The sequence below is a fragment of the Suncus etruscus genome, chromosome 3, assembly GCF_024139225.1.
Source record: "Suncus etruscus isolate mSunEtr1 chromosome 3, mSunEtr1.pri.cur, whole genome shotgun sequence".
Lineage (NCBI taxonomy): Eukaryota > Metazoa > Chordata > Mammalia > Eulipotyphla > Soricidae > Suncus > Suncus etruscus.
The window spans coordinates 105,956,495-105,980,954 of NC_064850.1; the positions used below are offsets into that span (position 1 = coordinate 105,956,495).

At 34.1% G+C, this 24,460-nt stretch overlaps 1 protein-coding gene, 1 non-coding gene and 1 pseudogene across 2 annotated transcripts in view; 2 read left to right on the forward strand and 1 right to left on the reverse strand.

Annotated features, from left to right (window-relative positions):
- The window catches only part of PDGFC (platelet derived growth factor C), a 218,649-nt gene extending 196,183 nt beyond the window's left edge, over positions 1 to 22,466 (forward strand). The window contains exons 4-6 of the mRNA XM_049769629.1: positions 10,822 to 11,029; positions 16,123 to 16,340; positions 21,609 to 22,466. Of these exons, the coding sequence (XP_049625586.1) occupies positions 10,822 to 11,029; positions 16,123 to 16,340; positions 21,609 to 21,725 (543 nt within the window). The 3' untranslated portion in view covers positions 21,726 to 22,466. The remainder of the gene's footprint in view (positions 1 to 10,821; positions 11,030 to 16,122; positions 16,341 to 21,608) is intronic.
- On the forward strand, positions 2,561 to 2,652 carry LOC126004912 (uncharacterized; annotated as a pseudogene).
- Positions 4,279 to 4,410, reverse strand: LOC126005136 (small nucleolar RNA SNORA51). Its single transcript, XR_007494310.1, has one exon. It is a non-coding gene; the product is annotated as a small nucleolar RNA SNORA51 (small nucleolar RNA).
- Positions 22,467 to 24,460: the final 1,994 nt, after the last annotated feature.

A 24,460-nucleotide genomic window follows, 5' to 3' on the forward strand; every position in this document is an offset into this window, starting at 1 on the left:
TTTATAGGCAAGAGGTAAGACTTTAGAGAACTAAAATTAAGATACATGAAGACACTTTAAATTCTTTGCTTGATATTTCTCAGCATAAAGATTGTCATAACTGTAAACATACCTAGACTTGCATTTGCTGAATTTTTATTGTAAAATGTCCACCCCCCTTAAAAAAAAACATCTCTTGAACATAAATCTGTTTTAGCAGAAAAGAAGTTTGAACGAGGATTTCCCCTGTAGGGCAGGACAAGTTCTGATTTGCCTCATCAATGTTTTAAGAATGTTGGGCAAAGATATCAATGAACACTAACTAAATAATAAAATAACTCCATAGAGAACAAATAAACATAAATCATGAACCTATTTTTAATAACTGTTTATCTTCAACAAGTGTTATGATGGGGATAATGAAATATGCAGGAAAATAATGTCTATCATCATTCATAATGCTTGTCTATTACAAAATTTAACTATACTATTTTACTTATTCCATACACAGTTTTCTGAGGAGGGTGATATCATCCATGCTTTAAACATTTATCCCAGATACATACATAAGTGAGGTGTTCATCATATTATTTACAGAAAGGCTCAATTTTCTTTGGTTGTGAGAATGGCTTTCTTCCTTAAGAGAAAACATCATTTTGTCATTGTCAGTCTGTAAGAGAGCTATTGAATTCCTTCTGACCAGATGGAATGGTGGAGAATGAATGTCAAATTACAAGGCATAGTAGATTAACATTTTTGTTGAGGGCTCTGAAGACATCTTCCATTGGGTTTCACTATGAATAAGCTAGAACCATAACTTTCAACCATTTTATACCTGCCAGCTGGCACTAGTATGTGCACCAGACCACAAATAACTAGTCCATAAAATCTAAACTTGATCATTTTTTAAAAAGTGTGATATTGATGATATTTCTAGTAAAGTAGAAATTGTAGAGTATGTTTTACTATACCCTATCTGTTAGTTGTAAAATGAGTAAAACTCAGTGAACAAAGGCAAAACCAAGGTGGTAAGTTAAATGACTATTACATAGGATGACTTAGAATATGAGATAGTAACCATGGAGGTTGTCAGATACTAAACATAGTGTTGAAGGTAGTGCCAAGGTAGTTTAATATAAGCCATGTGTGTAAGCAAAGCAGAGAAAGAAGGATGACATCAAATGATGGAGCTGCCATTTACTGAGATACAAAAAATATTTGGCGATAGTCAGCATGTAAATCACATGTAATGACTTAAAGCCATATGATATCACTAAAGGAAAGAATGTAGACAAAAAGTGGAGGAGGTTCAAGCCATGCACAAACCTTGGCTGTAGAATGTTGAAGTAAGGCTATCAAAAGGAATCAGACAACGGAACTAAAAAGCACCTATCAAGGTAGAAAGAAATCATGCACTCATTTGTCTGTTCATATGACGACTGAGGAAATGAACCAGTGGACTCAGCCATATGTGGGAGTGGATGATCACTTGTGACACATTTACTCTGTGTACATTCTACTTCCACTAGATTACCTCATACTCACCCACCCACCCAAATTCATTCTCTCTGAAGTTTGTTTTTTATTTCTCTCACTCTTGAATTATCAAGCTGATTTAATATAAATAACTCTGTACCATTGATTTTTAACCAAATAATTCTTTCTCCCACATAAAATTAGATTAGGTTGAGAGTTCCATCCCAATGTAGATAGATTCTTATTCCATTGTAGCTATATTTCTGAAACATTTTTGTAGCAAATTTTTCCTAAAGCTATGAATAATACATTGAATAAATAGTGGATTATAAGAGAAATTTATGTAGAAATGATTTGTTAGGGATTCTGGATAGAAATATTTTCATTAATTCAAGAAATTTATGGGAGAGAGTTTTGCTTCTAATAGTTACTTTTATTCTTTTTCCTTTAAAGTTACCACTATTGCTCATTCTTGTGAGCAATATCTATAATCACTCCATGTCATTTGGGGAAAGGTGCATTACTTGGGGTTTCAGGCTTATGACAGCTAGATTTCATACTGTCACTATTTTAGATTCATAGAAATATATTTAAAATCTTAGTAGAAATATTTATCATAGCTTATTGCCTTTCCACAGATTTCACTATGAAAATTGAGCTTGGGACTATGCTATTTAGTTATCACAAGGAATTTGTTTTATTTCAATAAAGAAATTGCTTCTGATTCAAAATTTTACATAGGAAGTGAAAAACTGCCTTCACCCTGAGTCATCAACCCACAATTGGCCTGTTGCCTATAAACAGTTGGCTTCTCTTAAGCTTTGTAACCTAAAGGCTTGACTGAGTTTTTTAGTTGGGATGATTACAGACCACTAAATCTTTAAGAGGATGTGAGAAGAAAACGTAATTTATTATTACAATGAGATTGTGGTCATTTTCCTGTTAGTTGCTAATTGAAAAATGAGTTAATAATTTTGGAAGAAGCCATGCTAGGAACATAAGAATTATTTTTAAAAAGACAACATTTTGGTTGAAGCTAGCCATTCCTTTGTCTATCCTCAAATCAAGGCAGAACACTGCTGTAATTCAAAATGTGCCTGAATGCTTGCTTCAGCAGTACATATACTAAAATTGGAAGATTAGCATGGCCCCTGTGCAAGGATGACACAAAATGTGCCTGAAACCTGAAAATTGGAACAATTGAGGGTAATTTTTGACTAGAGCCTTAAAAAGACTAAAATAAGCATTGATTTGCCATTCACTGTGCTTGGTTTTATTGCTATATCTAATTTATTCAATTACTAGGCACTTCAATATAGAACTTTCAGCATTAAGGCTTATCATAAATACAATTGTCAGTTTTCTCTAGAATTCTCAAGTAGACATAACATCCTGCACCTTACCCATACAATAGAAAAACATTTGCACTTGAGTAAAAATGGCAACATGTGCTTTTTTTTTTTTTTTCTGGATTAGAAATGAGTTAAAGGGGCCGTAGTGATAGCATGGAGGTAAGGCATTTGCCTTTCATGCAGAAGGTCATTCGTTCGAATCCTGGCATCACATATGGTTCCCAGTACCTGCCAGGAGTGATTTCTGAGCGTGGAGCCAGGAGTAACCCCTGAGCGCCACAGGGTGTGACCCAAAACCAAAAATATTAAATAAATAAATAAATAAATAAATAAATAAATAATAAGTTAAAAACATGACCCAGATAACTTTTTGGTTGAATTCAGATAAGGACAGAGGGCAAGACATTCTTTTGATTTTGCAAAACCTCTCTTCAGTTGTTCCTGGCAAGGATTTCTGTCTTCCTGCCCATTCTGTTCTTTAAACTCATGAACACTCATGTCTATATATACTGTATTACAATGAAACAACATAAATGAGGTTAGAGACATCTTTTAGGGCTCTAACATGAAACTAGTTTTTGTTGTTTTATACCTGTAATATGATATATCTGATATGTTAATAACCATCGCATTAAAATATAAAACAATTTTCTGAGAGGTATAGATAAAGTGAAAGCCCCCTTATCTGTTTGTAATTTACTCTATGCAGTTATCTAAAAGAGCTATAAAATAAATCTTCAGAGGTCCTAAAAGTTTTGTAATAGTTGCTATGATATAGCAGGTAAACATTTTGTGTGTATATATATTTGTAGGGAAAATTCATTGTAATTGCTGGTTTTATATTTACACTCAGCAAAAAAAAATACTAATAAAAGGTCAAGCTATGGTTTTCTTTGAGATAAGTTACAACTATGAGATTATATATGCAGTTTAGATAGAACTTGAGGCAGGAAGTAACTTTCCCTTTTGAAGGAATAGAAAAGATGATAATAAGTGGAATAAGTATTTAAGGTAGCCAGAAAAAGTAGGAGGAAAAAAACAGTAAAATTATGGGGAGTTTTGTATCCTTATATTTTATATGGGTTTTATTTTTGTTTTATTTGTTTGCCTATTTCCAAAGAAAGGATGGAAAAATCAATTATGAAATATATTTACACATCCCGACAGCTATCTCAACTTTATAACACAAATTTGTATGGTCACTATATTGTGTGAACACATGGCTGCCATTTAAGTTCACTTTTTATACCTGTCCTCTCCAAGATTTATGTGGTACTTGTTGGTTTATTTCTGTGATTTATAATAACACATTTTCAGTTTGACTTTGGAATGGGAGATCTTGGGGTCAGTTGCTAGAGAAAAACTTTACTATGAAAATTATCTTTAGATTTCTTGTCTTAGAAAGGCTGTGTTTTCTAAGGCAAAGGCTTTTGGCCTCTTGTTCATAGCATACTCTTCATAGGCTCCATCTCCATGTCCCCCCATTCACAATAAGACCAGGCAAAGGGCCTGGACTGAGGTGAATATGGGGTGCATTTACTGTATCTCTTCATTCTATACAGTCAGTGTAAAGAAAACAGTCTGTAGTAAGCATTAGGAGGCCTCTTCATAGGCTTTTAAATAAGTGTTTGTTAAATGATTTAATGGACATAATCTGATATTAATCTGTTTGCTTCTAAAATAGACGCATCAGGTAGTAACTAGAGGGCTGTGTTATCAGAGCTAGTGCTTTATTAGCCATGTACCAGATACTGCAAAGTTAAATAGAAATTTACTACCTTGCATTTCCAAAAACTAAAAGTTCAAAATCTGTTAGTGGAATTCTTTCTGTTCAGTCCTTTCTCCATGGTATATGTGGACTCATGCAATCATTATTATATTTAAAATTATTAAATATAGATCTAGGGTCCACCGTAAAGATCTTTTTTTAACAAAATTGTATCTTTACTGGCCCATCTCCCTCAAAGTTTCATTTGGAAGTCCTGAGAAGTAGAATAGTAATCACTACTTTTATTTAAAAAGTATGTAATTTGGGCCCGGAGAGATAGCACAGAGGCGTTTGCCTTGCAAACAGCCAATCCAAGACCAAAGGTGGTTGGTTAGAATCCCGGTGTCCCATATGGTCCCCTATGCCTGCCAGGAGCTATTTCTGAGCAGAAAGCCAGAAGTAACCTCTGAGCACCGCCGGGTGTGGCCCCCCCCCCAAAAAAAAACCAAAAAAAAAAGTATGTAATTCAATGCAATCTATCTATAGTTACTAAAATCATATTAGTTTCCTTCTCTAGACATGAACTTCTTTCCCATTTTCACAGCCACACAGCTTCCTGTGTGTTAATTTGCCTTTCTAGAAATATTTGGATTCTTGAAAGGCAAAGTTCACTTCATGTGCATCTGAAAGCCCAAAATAAAGCAGCATTAGATCTTTTAAGTGTATCCTAGGGCCATGTCTTCCAAAGTTCTCTAATAACCAGAGTAGTGGGTAAGATTTTTTTTTTTAATTAGTGACTAGGCTTATAGCAGAATGGTTATGGCATTTGCCTTGCACACAGCTGACCTGGGTTTGATTCTCAGAACTGCCCTGTGGTCCTCTTTGTCTGCCACGAGGAATCCCTGAGAGCAAACCCAGAAGTGAGCCCTGAAACTCTGGGTGTCTCCCCTCAAAAAAAAAGTAAAAAATAACAAAACACAACCAAAGATAAAATACAGCTCAGCCCTACTGTAGACTTACAAAGTTTGTTTTTTGCTTTTGAAGATTTATTTTTCTGGAAGATAATTTTGTTAAAGCTCTCTTGAATTCTATTTCTGTTAGTTTTAAATTAAGTTATAATTAACACCTTGATGTTGATGCTGTGAACTGTGTTAAGTAACAGCCAACTGTGCAAGTGCTGGCCCATGTGCTTAAATACAGCATTGAATTAATTTAATCATATAATATTAGTGATCACCTCTGCATGCCACATAATTGCTATATTGTGGAGAAGAAATAGAATATGTAAGGTCTAATCTTTTAGAAACTTTACATTCTTACATTACATGCAGTAATGAGAGATATGGCCCCAAACATTGGGTTTTACATCTAAAGAACTTACCCATTTAAGATTAAGTTTGTACCCTTCACCAACATCCACCAATTAATCCATTCCTGTTCCCTGTTCTTTAGCTTTATTAATCTGCTTTTTTTAAAATTTTACACATAAGTGCTATCATTTAGCTAGCATTTCTGATTTCCTGATATCTCTTGGCTCTTAAGGCCCACCCGCACAATCCAAAAATGAATGATCTCCTAAATTTCATGCCAAATAATATCCTTTGCAGAGATGTATAGTACACTTTTTTGCCCAATTATTTATTGAAAGACAATCAGATTGATTGCTTTCATAGCCCAGTTACCTTGAGCCATTGTTTTTCAGACAGTGAATATGGGAATACCAGTGATAATTGTTTTGTTATTTTATTTAACTTCCTTTGGATTTGTATCTAACAATAGAATTATAAGTATATCTACATTTTAGTAGTAATATTTTTGGGGGGAACCTCTTTAATGTCTTTCTCAGTGTTGACACACTTTACATTTGTGTCAACAATGCATATATAAGGATTTGGGAGGTATGATACCAGTGAGCACAAGCCAAAACAAGAAAAACTGAGTTAGTCAACCTGAAAACATAAGTCTGTCCAGCAGTAGTAACAACCAACAAAATAAAAAAGGCATCCTATGGAATGTGTTGAAATATTTGTAAGCCATAAGTTAGAAAAGGGTTAATATCCAAATTGTTTAAAGAGTTGATATAACTCAATACCTTAAAAAAAAAAACCAAGCTCTGATTAAAAAGTAGACAGAAAAACTGGATAGACATTTTCCCAAGAAGATATCCTGGTGGCCCACAGCTCCTTAAAGGACATTTGGCCTCACCAGTATCCAGGAAAACAGATCAAAACCACAGTGAGGTTGCTGAGCAGAGCTTCAACCTGTGAAGTGGCTGTCATCACAGAGAAAAGAGATCAGTGTTGGTGCGGAGGTGAATGAAATGAACTTTCCGGATTGTGTTACATTTAATCCCCCATGGTAAAGATTAGAAAGAATCTCAAAGGTCACTCAATTTAGCAGTCAATCTTTATGGAAGGGGAAACTGAGACTCAGGGGGTTTTAGTCTTTGTCCAAATGAAAACAACTATAGAAATGGAGTCAAGGCTCATTAACTCCCATCACAGTCCTTCTTTCCTATCATCTGATCATTCAGAATGACTTTCATCAGGGTATTTGAGATAGCTCATTATGGATAGGCAATTTAAGCACATGCCACACACGTTTTCGAAATGCATTAACGGGGCATACATTTTTAGATTGATGTTCTGCTCTTTTCTACCTATACATTCAAAGTAAGTAGTTACATCACCCTGCAAGGGTTTGGCTAGGTTTAGAAGTCAGCCATATTATCATTACTATACTGCAGGTAATGACTAAAAAGTTGTTTGTTTTCATTGTTTACACTAGAGAGTACTTAGAAATTCTGATAAGCATCTATTATTCATATCATATTTACTCACTAAATCCATAATTTAGTCATTAATATCTTTCTATGGTAGCATTTTATGCAAGTTAGTGAGAATGTACAAATCCAATTTAATTTGTTATTTTGAATTTTCTTTTAAATTTCAATTTCATACCTTTTTCATTGCTAAGTTTCTTTTTTGGGGTGTGTATGTGTGTTTTTTGGGTCACACCTGGCCGTGCTCAGGGGTTATTCCTGGTTCTGCGCTCAGAAATTGCTCCTAGCAGGCTCAAGGGACCATATGGGGTGGCACCATTCAAACCACCATCCATCCTGGATTAGCTGTGTGTAAGGCAAACATCCTACTCCTATGCTATATCTCCAGCCCTGCCAAGATTCAATAGAAAAGATATTGTTAGAATATGGTAGATATTGAATTCAGGCGAAAAGGACATTCTGTTGGAGAGAGAAGGAAGGACTTTGATGAATAGAAGAAAAAATAAGAACTCAAAAATCAGAAAACTTTTTCCCTTTTCCTTTTTTTGGTTATTTCTTCTATTCTCTGGTAATATTTCTAATACAATTTTGAAAAAAAAAGTTGACAGTGAATGACTTGTTTGTTTCTGGAGCCAGAGGGTAGATGACATTTAACAGAAAGCTCTTAAAAGAAAGTATTGCTTCCTCTTTTATGCCCAAAAATGGATTATTTTAATTCAGAGGAAGAAAGTCAGTTCTTTCTCCTGGTGGGGAGGTGGGTAGAGATGGCTGAGTGTGTTGCATTGATTGCATTATTTAAAAGATAGAACTTTATCAGTTCAATAATGAATTTATCATACAAGAAGCTATTTTTTTCGACCTTTGTCATTTGAATGTGTGGATAATCTGATACTCCATTGAACTCCAGTAAGCATGTTTTGCTTGTTCACTCCCAAAAGCTTATTTTAGTTTGCTGTTTCGTATAAATATTTTAAACTTAACCCCAGAAATATAGATTTTAGGAGGAAATGTACTTTACATTACTTCAAAAAGAATGCTTATACAGTGAATCTCCTACACATTGGTAGTAAAATAGGGTTGTCTTTTTGCTTGAATTATGGTTGGATGGAAAAGAAACAATTTTGTCATATCTGAAATGTACATCTACACTTCAATATTTTGGCAATTTTGGCAAATATTACTTTCCTTTTGCATTCAATTTCTATTTATTAATTACTGCAACTCACAAATTTTGTATACTTTAGTTATGATTAATAACAGTATTCTTTGAGTAATACTGACTCTTAGTTTTCAGCTTATCTGTTCATATAAATTTTGCTTTATACTTTAAAAATAGGGTAAACTGTTTGCATTAACCTTTTCCTACTTTTATAAGTACTAACCAAATTGGTTAAATAATTACATTTTATTAGATAGTATTTTAGTTGCATCATAATTTCATAATCATAATATCACTATCAAGGTGACATGTGTTTTTCAACAGTTACAAATGTTGGGAATAAATACATAGGCTTATGGTATATTAAATTTTATTTTGACTATAATCATTGTACAGTTAAAATTTATGCAGTTTAAAAAGCTTAACAATGAGGACAGGATATTATAGAGTGATCAAAAACATCACAGTACTCATATTTTAGCAAAATCTTGACATTTTTGAAATTAGAAATTTAATAAATTAATGAAGTTGGCATTCAGTAAAGATTGCCACATTGATTTCTGCTGGTTATGCTCTATAATAAATTCCATCTTTTCATGGATAGGGAAACTTTGTGCCTCCAATGCTTTGTGTCCTATCAGACTGAAACTATAGACTCTTTATTTTATATATCCTATATATATAGGAACTATATATATATATATACATACATACACACATACATATATATACATATATATATATACATATATATCCTCTAGCAGTGGTCCTCAAACTATGGCTCGCGGGCCACATATTGTGTTTGTATCTGCTTTGTTTCTTCATTGCAAAATAAGATATATGCAGTGTGCATAAGAATTCGTTCATAAGTTTTGTTTTTACTATAGTCACACCCTCCAATGGTCTGAGGGATAGTGAACTGGCCCCATGTTTAAAAAGTTTGAGGACCCCTGCTAGATAGAGGATCAAGGCCCTTTTCCTCCTTTTCGAAGTGCCAAATCTTTTTCAAACCTGTACCTACTGGATAATTCAGAAAGAAAGAGTATTTTTCAAATAGAACACAATTGACAAACCTAAGACAGTAATAGACTCTTACTAAAAAAGTTTCATGGATAATTTGGGTTTAATAAAGACCATTATAAATGGTAAGGATTTATTATATGAATCAAAAAAGGGAGAGTTTGAATTTAGCATGGGTAGGAGTGAAATGAGTATGACCTGTGCTGATTGAAACAAAATTCTATGTCTTTGATGAGTAAAAGATTAGACGGGAAAGATAAACAAAAGTGAAATTATGAGGATCCTGAGTACAGGGTAAAAAATTTGGATTTTTCTTCAAGATGAAAAATAATTCAGGCATTTAATTAGGTGTATCTTATGAACCGTGATCATTTATTTTAGGAAGGTAGTAAAACAGTATAGACAATTTAGAATAAAAGAAATAAAGAGAGACAAAAGCAAATGGGACAAAGTTAGATATTGTTCTACCTGGTCTTTATTAGCAAGATCAAGATGCAAATAACCAGGATAGAAAGAAATAGTAGGTCTGATAATGTTTTAAACATACTGCAATTAGCATAAATGGCTATCATATTACCTTACCTCCAGAAGAAACCCTTCTCTTTTTAAATGCTGAAAGTAAAAAAATAAATGTAAAAAGAAAAATTAACAGAAACAACCGTCTCCTTAAAATTATGGTAGTAATTCTTGATATTTAGGACACTTTTAATTTTGATTTTGTTTGCTTCGGAAACCAGATCTAATTTCCTTATTGTATTTCTAGTGTTTTTCTGTCTTTTGACACTATTTGTTATGTGTGTGTGTGTGTGTGTGTGTGTTATATGTACATATGAGCAAAGTTATCAAACTCATCTTTTATGGTAAGGATGTTTTTATTTGGATTAACTAACCTTTTAGTGTCAAGTGGTTTGCCCTATATTGTTGTAATTTTTTATGAATAGTTACTTTTTATTTTTAACATATTTGATACTAATTTGCTTAGCTACAGAGATATTTTCTAGATTGAATAAATGTAATGGTTGAAACAAGAAAAATTAATATTTTATAAGTTGTATTATAAATTCTATTATGAATATGTGAAAATAAATTCTAGGATCAATGCCTTAGTTTCTTTTTTTTTAATTTAAGGAATGGATAGTCATATTCACCATGGTATACAATTAATGAAAGCCAATATTTTTCTTAGAAATGACTCAAAATATGAATTCATTTGCATGAAATCTTCACAGAATAATTAATTACTTCCCACTTGGACTGACTGTATATGTTTTACCTTTTGTAGTAGTTAATGAAGCAGTATCTTGAAATATTTTAGCAATTAACTAAAGGTTAATTTTACTTCCAGCAATTCACAGAAGCTGTAAGTCCTTCAGTATTACCCCCAGCAGCTTTGCCACTGGATCTACTCAATAATGCTGTTACTGCCTTTAGTACATTGGAAGACCTTATTCGGTATCTTGAACCAGATAGATGGCAGTTGGATTTAGAAGATCTGTATAGGCCAGCTTGGAAACTTCTTGGCAAAGCCTTTGTTTTTGGAAGAAAATCTAAAGGTAAGAGCTATTTTCTTATTAGAACTTCCTGATTTTTCTTAGCAGCTACTGTTCTGTATTCTCCTGCTGTTGCTTCTCATAAATAGAATATAAAATTCTTCAGCAATATATTTAAGTAAGCAAATTCTGTAACATTTGAGCATATGCATATATTAAATAAGAAGACAAATAAACAAAAGGGGATACTCCTTGAGCTTCAGGGATTAAAGGGGACACTGAAAATTCCTGTTATTTCTTTTTTTCAAAGATATCATTACAGAGTAAAATCATCCATTGCATTTTATGAGAACTATTGCTTGTTAAAATCTAATATTTGGGGTAGCTCAATTTAGAGATTTAAGGGAAATTATCTTAATTTCTAAAGTCAGACTATAGAAGCCTATCACATCATTAACTAATGAATCTCTTTGAGTCACAATTATAGATGTTTCCAAATTCCAGGCCCAGAGTTTTTCTGACTATTAAAACTAACAATGATTCCCTTTAGTTACATTATGATAGAAGTATTGTTGTCTAAAATAGGAATCGAAGCAAAAAAATCACCAAAGTTAACCCACACCACTATAATTTTTCCATCTATATAAAACATATAAAAATATGTATGTTTGCTTCTGAAATGACTTATGTGTTTATAAATATGTGTTTATCTCTTTCGAAGAATCAAAGTGATGATACTAAGTTTAATTATACATAGTTAAAATAGAAAACAAATCTAAGTTGTCATTAAAGCTATCAAATTTTCCTATTAATATTAAAACGGAAAAGCTCTTATATCAAGGCACAATGAAAATGTAATAAAAATGACTATATAATTATAAGTATGCACTCAAAAATCTGTTTCTGTCTATCAAAACCCTTGAAGCCTGTCTAAGAACTCTTTAGAGAGTGGAATGGCAATGCTGAGAAGTTATATAGAAAGAACAGTAGTTGGGGAACGTGAGCCATTTATGGGGAAAATTGCACACCACATTTGCTCTTCTAAATCTTGTCAGAAGGGAACCAGATTTCTGCCTGTTTCCTGCTAAGAATTACAGTTTTTTTTTGGATCAGGAGCTTTAATCTCAGCAGGTCATGTTCAGACTTGCCAACCTAGGTATTTTGCTATGCCAACAGTCGTGGTTTTCTTTCAGCAGCATTTGAAATCAGTGTTCAAGTACTTGGGTAGCGAATCTTGTCCAGATGCTGAAAGTGGTTCCATGGTTAGAAAATTTGATCTTGGTTAAAAAAAACTTAGAAATGTTTCCCTTCTCTCTAGTCTCACTTAGGAGCAGGAAAATGAAACTCTACCAACTTAGTGAAACTCTGAATATAGCCTTTGTTAGCACAATATCAGTCTATTATAAAGGCTTTGTCATTAAGAAGAGACAATGGGATTAAGCCAGGTTCCAATTTAGCTCTAACTTTGTAGATTGGGGAAGATTCTAGCCTAAAACACAATCTTCCCTGTAGCTATGTCTTTATCTTCCTGGTACTCAAGGCAGATTTGGCCAGAGACTAGTAAGCATTTAATAGCATCCAGCATTGAAGCAGATCTTTCAAATATTCATTTAACACTATCCAAATTGAAGCCCTTTAGAGTTTGCCAAAACTATTAACTTTTTAAGCATACAGTAAGTGTGAGAAAAGCAATGTATATTTTTGGAACTTTACATAAACTAAGACGCAGGTGTGGGATAACATCTATGTAGACAAAACCCAACTCGCTTCCCAAGAGTCTTTTTACAAAGGAACAGGGAGTAAAGTGTTTAAAAGCTTCTAATTAGACATTGAAATACATTTTTCCACTGAGTAAACATATCACAGAGTTACCACATTAATCTTATAAAGACCACCCTGAGATGGCATTATAGTAATAGATATCTTTATAGAATGTGACCGTCATTTTTAAGTCGCTATAGTACTTCTTTAAATATTACTCTTTGAAGTAAAGCTTGTAATATTGGTAAGAAAATTGGCAAGAAAATCTGCCTCAAACACACTGTTATTGGTCACATGTATAAATCTTCAATCTTCTAAAAGATTAACTACATTGTTTTCAGGATAGACTTATAAAAAAGAAAGCAAATAATCTAAATGCAGTATTTTACTTTACAATATGTTTGCCATGGGAAGCTTTCATATATTTAGAATTGAGTTTACGTGTATATGCGTGCTCTTTCTCTTTTTTCTTCTTTCTTTATTTTTTAAGCTTGTAATTTCTGCAGAATTCTTGAATACTTGAAGGCCAAACAGTGAAAATAGGAATATAAATTTCAAATAAGATATGCCAAACTCATTTTTAATTGTATTTTTAGTTTGATATAGACTACAATAATATTTTTGTTTCCTTTTTGTTTATGTTTTTGGGTATTTTTTGCTTTTCTCTGGTTCAGAGTTTTCATTCATACTTTCTATAGAAAGGGTAAAAAATCCTGTTTCTAAGTCGGGCTTTACTGGTACTTAAAAGAGCTTTTGACTTTTGTGTCAAACATGATAAATGAGTGGAAGCTAAGTTGAAAGTGTGTTTAAAATTTCGCATTGTAGCATGTATCATAACTTAGTTCACTGGGGAAATCTATCTAACCTTTTATTGTGGTTAAGTAAACATTTAAAATGAACATATACAATTTCATTTTCTAGTTTCATGAAATAGTGTGTATAAAACTTTGTGAGGGAGATGAATACCCTTTGAAAGCTAAGAGCTTCATCCACATTCTGAAGTCTAACTCTTCAATAAGCACTGGAAATGTTGGCCACCAATTTTTATATATGTGGATATGTTTAGCTTTTACCCACCCACTTGTTTAGATATGAACTTGGAGAAGGAAGTTGCTGATAAATTCATGATTCACTTTAGTAAATGGAGCAATATGCATGTATAGTATTAGTTCAGCAAGATGAAATCAGGTAAATTATATAATATCATTAACCTAATTATCTGGTGGGTTTTATTGGAGATAAGTTGGCTTTTTATAGTAGTCAAGAGTATGAACTCATTTCCTTTTTAATATTAAATTTTTACTTTACAAGATTTCTTTTTTCAGATGAAAGGGAACTATGTAAGTAGTTAAAACAATGATTTTCAATAAAGTTAGAAAAGCATGCTTAATTAGCTAGATGCTACTCTGAAAATATTCAGTTAGCATTTTCTTGATGCCTCCCTGTTTTGATTAATGTTGGTTTATCCATATATAGTTTACCATTTCTAGCAACATGTATAACTAACAATATTTTTCTTAAAATACTTTTATTGATTTCCTTTGATATCTTTTTATTTTTTTTTCTATTTTTTAATTAATTTTAATTTTTTTTTTTTTTGGTTTTTGGTTTTTGGGTCACACCCGGCAGTGCTCAGGGGTTACTCCTCCTGGCTCTACGCTCAGAAATCGCTCCTGGCAGGCACGGGGGACCATATGGGATGCCGGGATTTGAACCACTGACCTTCTGCATGAAAGGCAAATGCCTTACCTCCATGCTATCCCTCCGGTCCCGGATATCTTTAAGATATTATTTCTTTATAAGGATATCATATACAAGTAAAAGAAAGTTTATTTATTAATTACCTTGTCACTTTAAAGAATTGACCCTTGATTTTTTTTTAATTGGGCTGGAGAGATAGAATAGCAAATAGGGCACTTACTTTGCAAGTAGCAGACCCAGGTTTGATGCTTAGTAACACATTTGTTTTCATGACCTCCTCCAGAAGTGATCCCTAAACACTGCTGACCCCAAAATCTATAAAGAAAATATTTGTAAATAGTAAAATTGTGGTTCTTGGGGCCAGCGAGGTGGCACTAGAGGTAAGGTGTCTGCCTTGCAAGCGCTAGCCAAGGAAGGACCGCGGTTAGATTCCCGGGCATCCCATATGGTCCCCCCAACAAGGGGCGATTTCTGAGCGCTTAGCCAGGAGTAACCCCTGAGCATCAAATGGGTGTGGCCCGAAAAAAACAAAAAAAATTGTGGTTCTTTGAGATACTGCATCTCTAATAAAAGGATTTTTTTCTTTGATCATCACAAGTAGATACCTTTAAAAAAATAATGCACAACACAGTTAATTAACTTGCTAAAATAAGAGGTAATGTCTCTAAATTAAACATTTCTTTATAGGACCAGTGTGGTGGCACTAGCAGTAAGGTGTCTGCCTTGCCAGTGCTAGCCTAGGATGGACCGCTGTTCGATCACCTGGCGTCCCATATGGTCCCCCAAGCCAGGAGTGACTTCTGAGTGCATAGCCAGAGTAACCCCTGAGCGTCACCGGGTGTGGCCCAAAAAACAAAAATAAACAAGCAAAAAAAAAACATTTCTTTTATCCTTTAGATGATGATGAGCAACAAGTTGATGTAGGTGCCCAAGTGGTACAGTGGGTAGGGCTCTTGCCTTGCATGTGGCTGTCCTGAGTTCAAACCCCAGCCATCCCATATGATCCCCAAGTCTCATTAGGAGTGATTCCTGAGTGCAGAGGCAGGAGTAATATCCTTGAACATGCCAGTGTGGCCCTCAAACAAATAATTTTTTTAAATTAAGAAATGAAAGTTGACATATTCTAGTTTTAAGTTTTAACATGTACCCAAGGAGTGCTTCGGAACAACTCTTGCTCTTACAAAATGTATCATTGTTTCCCACTTACACTAATGTTCTTCAGAAATTAAATTTTTATGTTATGATTCCTATTTCTAGAAAGATTACAGAATGTTCTGTTGCTAGGCTTGTGTAAGTTCTTTTACTTTAATTTCACAGGAATTTTTTTTACATCGCATTTGAATTTTAGTCAAAGTATTCTTCTATTCTTCTCTCAAATGCTCTCCTTGTTTACACTAACATAAAGGTTAAAGGTGTAGCCCCTTTTCTCTATTAAGTTTCCGATTTATATCTCTCAACTTTTGTTGGCTCTGTTCTTCATGTTACACAATGGCATTACTTTATTGGTTACTAAGTCATAAAGAAGCTTTGTGCATTATAAAATAAAAGTCCAGCTTGCTAATGTCATAGGCCCTAAAGCCTACTAAAAATAAGCATATCTGTGCAAGTTAATGAAATAGTTAGATTCCTTTGTGAAAACAATTTTATGAAATACTTTTCGGTTCAATTTTTTTCTTTATTTTTCTACCACCTAGTGGTGGATCTGAACCTTTTAAAGGAGGAAGTAAGTTTGTACAGCTGCACACCTCGTAACTTCTCAGTGTCCATAAGAGAAGAACTCAAGAGAACAGACAGCATATTCTGGCCAGGTTGTCTCCTGGTTAAACGCTGTGGTGGAAACTGTGCCTGTTGTCTCCAAAACTGCAATGAATGCCAATGTGTCCCAATCAAAGTAACTAAAAAATATCATGAGGTAAGTATAACACTTTTTGTGGGAGTTCTTTTTGGTGTCTTTTGTCTTTGAGAATAACAAAACTGTGTGTCTGTAATAGAATTGAGAAGAAAGGAAATGCTTCATTTATAAAATGAAAGGGAATGTTTATCAAATAGGTTGTTTTTTTTTTTCAAATTAAGATAATTAAAACCCAGGCATAAAGGAATTAGAAAAAATGTATCATCACATTAAACATTATGGATTAGCTACATAATAAAGTGGAAGTGTTTATTTGCAGCAATCCAATAAATGTGTTCTTTTGGGAGTAAAATTGGGTGAAAGTCTCAATATATGTGATCCAAATGGAGAAGGATTAGAAGAGCGCTTAGTAACTAAAACACCTGACATCATGGGCTGCAGGTTCACACCCTAATGCCAACTACAAAGATTGAAGTACGAATACTCCTCGCTTAATGACCAAGTTCCATTTCAGGGACTCAATCGTTAAGCAAATTGGTTGTTAAGTGAGGAACTGCATGTACTGTATACAGTAATACAGTATATGCATAGTACTTGACAATACAGTATTCTGAATAAGTAAAATAACCAAAGAAAGACCAAACTAAAAACTTCCACTTGTTTTAATTTGCATAGGTTGTGTAATTTACACACAGTACTGCGATGTATTACAGAGCATACAGTTAGTAAAGTAGGTACATTAAAGCACCAAAAACCACAGTATTGTATTGTGGAGTGTACAAGATGGAAAAAGGATATTTAAAAATAAAATAAAATTACGGTGAAGAGATGGTCGTAAGTGTGAGTGGTCGCTAAACAGGTAGGTCGTTAAGCGAGGAGTATCTGTAATCCTGACAGCCTCAGTGTTAGTGGTTTTTGGGAAACAAGGACCGAGAGGCCAACAAGATAGTTCAGTGACTTAGAATGTGGACAGGGTAGATGAGAGACCCTGAGTTTAAAAACCTGTACCATGTGCTGAGATTATCTTTACTTCCCCATCATAATCTGAATTACACAGTGGAGAGAAAAGAAAGAAATTGTCAGATAAAGGTTATGTCTGTGAGCTATGGGGCACCATTAGCTTCTTCCAGAGAACTGCTACTATCCATTATTCATCATTCTCTAGCCTTTGAGTGGAGTTAATATGTGTCCATTATACAATGGTATACAAATCTATATAGCTGTTTCTGTCATCTGTTTATCCATGCTTCCTTCATAGATTACTGTAAATTACTCACAAATGTTTCTAATGAATGCATGTAAAATAATTGCATGGTTTTATACTATACATGTTTATCTATTTCTTAAGATCTCCATTAATAGTCACATCTAATCTTTTTTTTTTTTTTTTTTTGGTTTTTGGGCCACACCCGTTTGACGCTCAGGGGTTACTCCTGGCTATGCGCTCAGAAATCGCCCCTGGCTTGGGGGGACCATATGGGACACCGGGGGATCGAACCGAGGTCCTTCCTTGGCTAGCGCTTGCAAGGCAGACACCTTACCTCCAGCGCCACCTACCCGGCCCCACATCTAATCTTTTTAATGCTTTGTGTGAATCATAAATTTTCTGTGATACTCTTTTATGAAGTATCAAAGCGCCATATGGAAATCAATAATTTAAAAATTCTATTTTTTGCATTTTTACATTTTGGAAATATGGTCTGAACCTAATTCTTACATTCAAATAAATAAAAATAACTTTCAAGAAAATTAATACTTCCAGAGTTATTGTCGTTAAATGACACCATCTGGATTTAAAAAGTTTACGCCGTTTTTTTTTTTTTTTTTTGGTTTTTGGGTCACATCCGGCGCCACTCAAGGCTTACTCTGGCTCTATGCTCAGAAATCGCTCCTGGCTCAGGGGACCATATGGGATTCCAGGATTCCCACCATCCTTCTGCATGCAAGGCAAACGCCTTGCTTCCATGCTATCTCTCCGGCCCCAAAACTTTACTCCTTTAAAATGAAACTTACCTTGATGCTTTTTGATGATATTGGTTTATATTTTCAATTTGAACATTATCCTACTTTGTGATAAAGTCAGAAACAAAGACAGAAATCATAAATTCTAATATTACTCACCTCTCTATTTCTGTTACACAAGTATCTCTAAACAGCCATCAAAATTAATTTCATAATGTAACAGAATCTCCTTTATTTTTATTTCTTTTTGCATTTTTATTTATTCTTATTTAACCATTGTAATCAAAACCAAACTTACAACATAAAGTCTCATAAAATTTGGGGCCAGAAAGATAGCACAGCGGTAGGTGTTGCTTTGCACACAAGCGATCCAGGACTGACCATATTTTGAATCCCGGCATCCTATAAGGTCCCTTGAGCCTTCCAGGAGCAGAGCCAGGAGAAACTCCTGAGCGTTGCTGGGTGTGACCCAAAAAAAACATTGTTATGTTGTTTTATTACTAATGCTTGCTATTTGTTTTGTTTTGTTTTTGGTCACACCCATTGATGCTCAGGGGTTACTTCTGGCTATGCACTCAGAAATCACTCCTGACTTGGGGGGACCATATGGGATGCTAGGGAATCGAACCATGGTGTGTCCTAGGCTAGCACCATACCTCTAGCACCACCTCTCCGAGCCCACTAATGCTTGCTATTTCATACTGTTTTTATATATTAATATCAGTGATAGTAATACTTTACTGATATAACTACCAACTATTTTCTATTGGAAATCATTTTAGCCACAAAAAAATTTCTAAATACCTTCTCTATTAACCAGATGTGCTTTCTCTATCATCAAACCAAAGTTATCAGAAAAGCAAAACACAAACATTGTATTTAAATGAACTCAGATATCTCCAGGAACTTTAATATTTCATAATTAATGTTTACTTTTTGTTGCAAGCAATTGAGATTCAATTATAACATTGAGTTTCAGAACAGAAACTTTAAAGTGGGAATTGCAGGGAATGATGTGGCATTATTAGCCGTGTAATTTTGAGTACATTATTTTATCCCCTGTGCATTGATTATGATCGTCTCACCTGGAAAGAGTATTTTGAGTTTTCTTAATTTAGTGTGAAGTTTTTGAGGAGTTGATATTTGCAGCAGTTGAAACAAGAGCTAGCATGTTAGGGCTTATTAACTAGCTACTCTCTGACTCTTTTATTTTTACAATCTAGATTTATTTTTTATTTCGAGTGATAATCAATATGTATTCCCATCCAACCTCTTCCTTTTGTTGTTGTCCCTTTTGTTGTGCTGCTGGAATCTACACCCATGCCTAGCTATGGAGGCCTGCCAGGACTCACAGTCAGGTTATGATATTCTTACAATTGGCCGTGATGTTGCTCACCAAGCTTCACACTCCTTTAGTTGTGGTGCTTGCACATGTGCTCAATCAAGTGAACACTCTTAAATAAGACACACAAGTTGGGGTCCTAATGCTCTTCAGGGGTTGCTACTATAATTATATATATATATATATGCTTTCAGGGGGAAACTACCCTATTTTGTGGTAGAGCCAGAGATAACTGGAGGTGCCAGGAATTGCAGGCAGTAGAGATGCCAAGATAGCACTTAGTGCATGTGGGACAAAAGGTATTTGATGCTATGATCATATGCTTGAATGGCAGATTGTTTAAGGCCTTATGCTCTTTCTCTGGGCCTCATAAATGGATGTTAATATAAGCATGGGTAATGGAAAGTATTATAAAATTGTAGCCTAGAATGGTTAACTCATGACTATAAAATTATCTACCAACTTGTAAGATGTATTCAAATGGAGGTAGAAAAAATTTGGCTATACCAGTATTGCAACTTATCTAGCTACTCAACCTAACCCAAAATATATTGGTAATATGGTTGCAAAAAATAAGACAATAGCATCCTAGAGAGTAGATAATTTTGAAGCCACAATAAATAGTTCAAAATAGTTAGCCTGTATGACACATTAAAACAATAATAACAGTCATCATGTTAAGTTCTACATGGACAAATATTTTATTCGAAAATTCTCAAGTGTAATAGAAACATACTTACATGAGTTACTATTTCTCATAGGTTTCATATGACTTTTTAGTTTTATCACTATAGGTAGAAAGTATGAAATAATCTTTATAATTTTTTGTAAAATTATACCTATCTAACTTTAATGCTTTATATTTTGCTGATGTGTAAATACTAACTGCTCATTCCTCTTTAAAATTTGGTTCTCTTGTATAAATAGGAATAAGAAATGTCAATTAATTAATAGAATGTTTGTAAGTCAAAGTATGTAAAAAACATTATAGTGTTTAACACTCTGTAAGCCAATTGATCTTTGCTCTGATCACTTAATCCAAGTAAGGTATAATTCTCCATTTTTCTTTAAAGCTACAAGTAGAACCAGTCATAAGACTTAATTTTTGCTTTTTGGGGATTAATGAAAATGTTCAGGAAAGGTGTCTCTTCAAAGTTATTCTATGAAAGTGTCTTTGTCACAGTCAGAAATCGAGGTATCTGTGTCATAGTCAACAGACAACTTTGTATGCTCTGGTCTTTGTTCATAAACTAAAGAAATAATAATCTTTTTAATTTCTCATTTCAGTTATAAAAATAAAATTGATTCTGCATTGAAGAGGTAGCTCTATTAAAATACTGCAAATAATCTTTTATAAGATTATTAGCTCTTTTTTCAATATTTAAAAGAAATTTGCTAATTATCAGTGTCTATTTTGCTATATTTGTATTAAAATCTGAAAAACCAAAATTTGAATTAACTATTAAATAGAAGCATTATTGTTTTCACTGCCAAACTGCCACATACTGTACAGTAGGCTGCAGCTGTAGAAAGTTAGTTGTGACAGAGGCTGATGTCTATGAAGTACATCTAATCCATCTCATCAAGTTTATAGAGGACTTGAAGTGTAGCCAAGAAAATTAATGAGTGGCATAATTGAGCAAGCTCAGCTGTAGAGTGATCGTGTTTCTTTTCAGAATATTACACTACTTGAATGCATTGCTTCAAGTGTAAATATTTGTTCAGTGTATGCATAAATGAATGAGTGTAAAAAGACCAATAAACAGAAAACGTATTGTGCCATGGTGGTCCCATGATACTTGAATCAAGGTGAAATTCTCTCTGATATTATGCCATGACCACTTATGACCTCCTGAGGGGCAGGAAATAAGTTGATAATGTATCAACTCAGAAAATAAGTGAAACAATGAAACTGTATTCATCTTTGTGGGTTCCAAGATTTATCTTCTGATGTTTTATGTGTTTGTAAAATCAGTGATTGCATTGATTGATTTTTAAAGGTGGATTACACTTTTTCCTTTCAGGTTCTTCAATTGAGACCAAAGATTGGAGTCAGAGGATTACATAAATCTCTCACTGATGTGGCTTTGGAGCACCATGAGGAGTGTAACTGTGTGTGCAGAGGGAACACTGGAGGATAACCACATCCCCCTGGCAGTAATCTGCCCAACCCATACAACGCAGCGGCTGATTCTGTTCTAGAACTCATGCATTCTCTCCATCCATAATCTCAGTTGTTTGCTTCAGGGACATTTCATCTTCAGGATTTACAGTCTGTTGTAAAAGAAGAGACATCAAATGGAATTGGGAGTTGTACAACAGCTCTTTTGAGAGGAGGCCCAATGACAGGAGAAAAAGTTTCCATCATGGAAAAAACTTAAGTGCCCTAGAACACTACCTAGTTCCCGAGTTACCATGTACTTACTCAGCTAGCTGTGTTCTAGATGTCGGTTGTCTTGAGAAGGCTTAGGTTAATGTAGTACAGGAAAAACTGTGCAAATGACCATATAATCCTGTTGCCTTGCTTATTAACTCTAAAGCTCCATGTTCTGGGCCTAAAATCAGAGAAATGTGGAATTTGTTTTCTTATAATCACATATATAAACCAGAGTGCTCTATCTCCTGCAAACTTGGTTTTTTAAAAGGAATGGTGTTGCCATGAATTAAACTTATATTATATTCCTTTGAAGGACTGGATCTCCAAATTTCTTAATAAAATCTTTAGCATCTAGAAGAAGAGAACTGCATTCATGGTTTGGAAGCGATGAACCAGAAAAGAAGAATGGCCTTATATCTATAAGTTGGTTTATGTGTTTTATTGTGTACATTTTTATATTCTCCCTTTGACATTATAACTGTTTTGCTTTTCTAATCTTGTTAAATATATCTATTTTTACCAAAGGTATTTAATATGCTTTTTTATGACAACATAGAGCAACTATTTTTAGCTTGGTAAAGTTTTTTAAACAAAATTGTTATTGCCAGAGGAACAAAGATGATATAAGAGATTGTTGCTCTGACAAAAATACATACATTTCATTCTCATGTGGTGCTAGCATTTAGATAAAGTTAAAATACGGAATGGGAAACCAAGAGAATTTGTTGAGTGGTAAAGACATGTTGAAACTTAAATGATCGTAACTCCCATCCTTCTTTTTGGAGATGCGAATACAGAGCAACATAAGAGTAGACGTTTGGATCCAACCCCTAATCCTTCTTTGGGGAAATGTGAGCCTAGCTCAGAAGATCATAAAGCACCTTTAAAAAAGAGACTTTGAAGCATCCTGATAAAGCCTACACGCTCACCTGTCGGAACACATCCTATTTATTGTGATGTTCTGGTTTCATTCTCTAATCTCTGATCTCTATGTGTGTATAAATTCATGGATATTTTTATGTACAGAAGTATATCCTTTTAACCAATCCACTTACTGTACTCGTTGGCCATTGAAAAGAAAAAAATCAGTAAACTATTTTGCTTGTAAAATGCTTAATATTGTGTGTAGGTTATGTGGTGACTATTTGAATTAAAAATGTATTGAATCACCAAATAAAAGAACACAGCTATTTTGGGGGAAAATTATGTGTGGATGTATGTGTGTGTGTCTGTGCAAGCACATGGACATGTACAATCTCACACAACATAGGTCTCTTGAATTCCAAAACAAGGAAAATGGTAACATTCCAGGCTACCTTGATATTCATTATACAATCATATATGCTAATTCAAAAGCTAGGCAGAAACCAAAGCTTCCTTTCTGTTAAGACTTTTTTTTGCTTCCTATACTGCTGAACAACACTTTATCTCACTGCTTTTGAAACTGATTTCTGATGAAATATGCTGCAGCTGACTTGAACACAGTATGTAAATTATAAAAAACAAGCATGCTGATAGATTATAGAGTTGCACTAATACCTTTCCACTTCCATCTTCATTCTCCACACTTACTGGAGTGGGTATAAAATGATTGCTTTCTGCTTCTCAGCTTGCCAGAGATGTCTGGAACCCAATATATGCTGTATTCAGATTCCTATATTGTTCTATTTTTAAGGCCTGTACCCAGCATCTGAAAAGAAAACACTACATATTCTATCTTACTGATTTATTTTGATGAGGTTTCTTCCAGATGCATAGAGACAACTAGATACTGCCTAATTGTGCTACTCTGAAATATGGACTGTGTCCCTCTTAGACATTTCTAGCTTACATAATTGTTTGGTAACTACTAATATTTTTTACAGGGAGAGATTGTGTTGACTGCCTTTCATTCTCTCATTGGTTTTCCTATGCATTTTAGCAAAAAAAAAAAAAAAAAGGAGGAGGAGGAGAAGAAGAAGAAGGAGAAGAAGAAGAAGAAGAAGAAGAAGAAGAAGAAGAAGAAGAAGAAGAAGAAGAAGAAGAAGAAGGAGGAGGAGGAGGAGGAGGAGGAGGAGGAGGAGGAGGAGGAGGAGGAATAACCTTTTGGCGGATGTGATCATAATTTCTTATGATTTCACAAAGCAATGGCTATTTTGGCCACAAAATAGCTGTGTACCTTGTAGCTATGATGTGTGATGTTGTCTCTGTGAAGTTGTCTCTGATTTTTGCCAAAAATGGCGAGTCTTAATTGGCATGAGGCAAGCTTTCACATCGAGATTTTTTATTTCTACATCACATTCCATTCCTCATCTGATAATCTTTATATGCACTTTGTAAAGGTACAAGTTAGGAAGGTAATGAGAAGCTCCAGTGTCAAAACATCCTCATTTGCATCACTCACTCCAGGTGCATTTATTTATACTTGTAATTGGGTTGAAGGAATGGAAGAAACTACAAATCTTATTTAATATCACTTTGCATAAAATAATATGCTTCATATAACATGATTAGATTGTG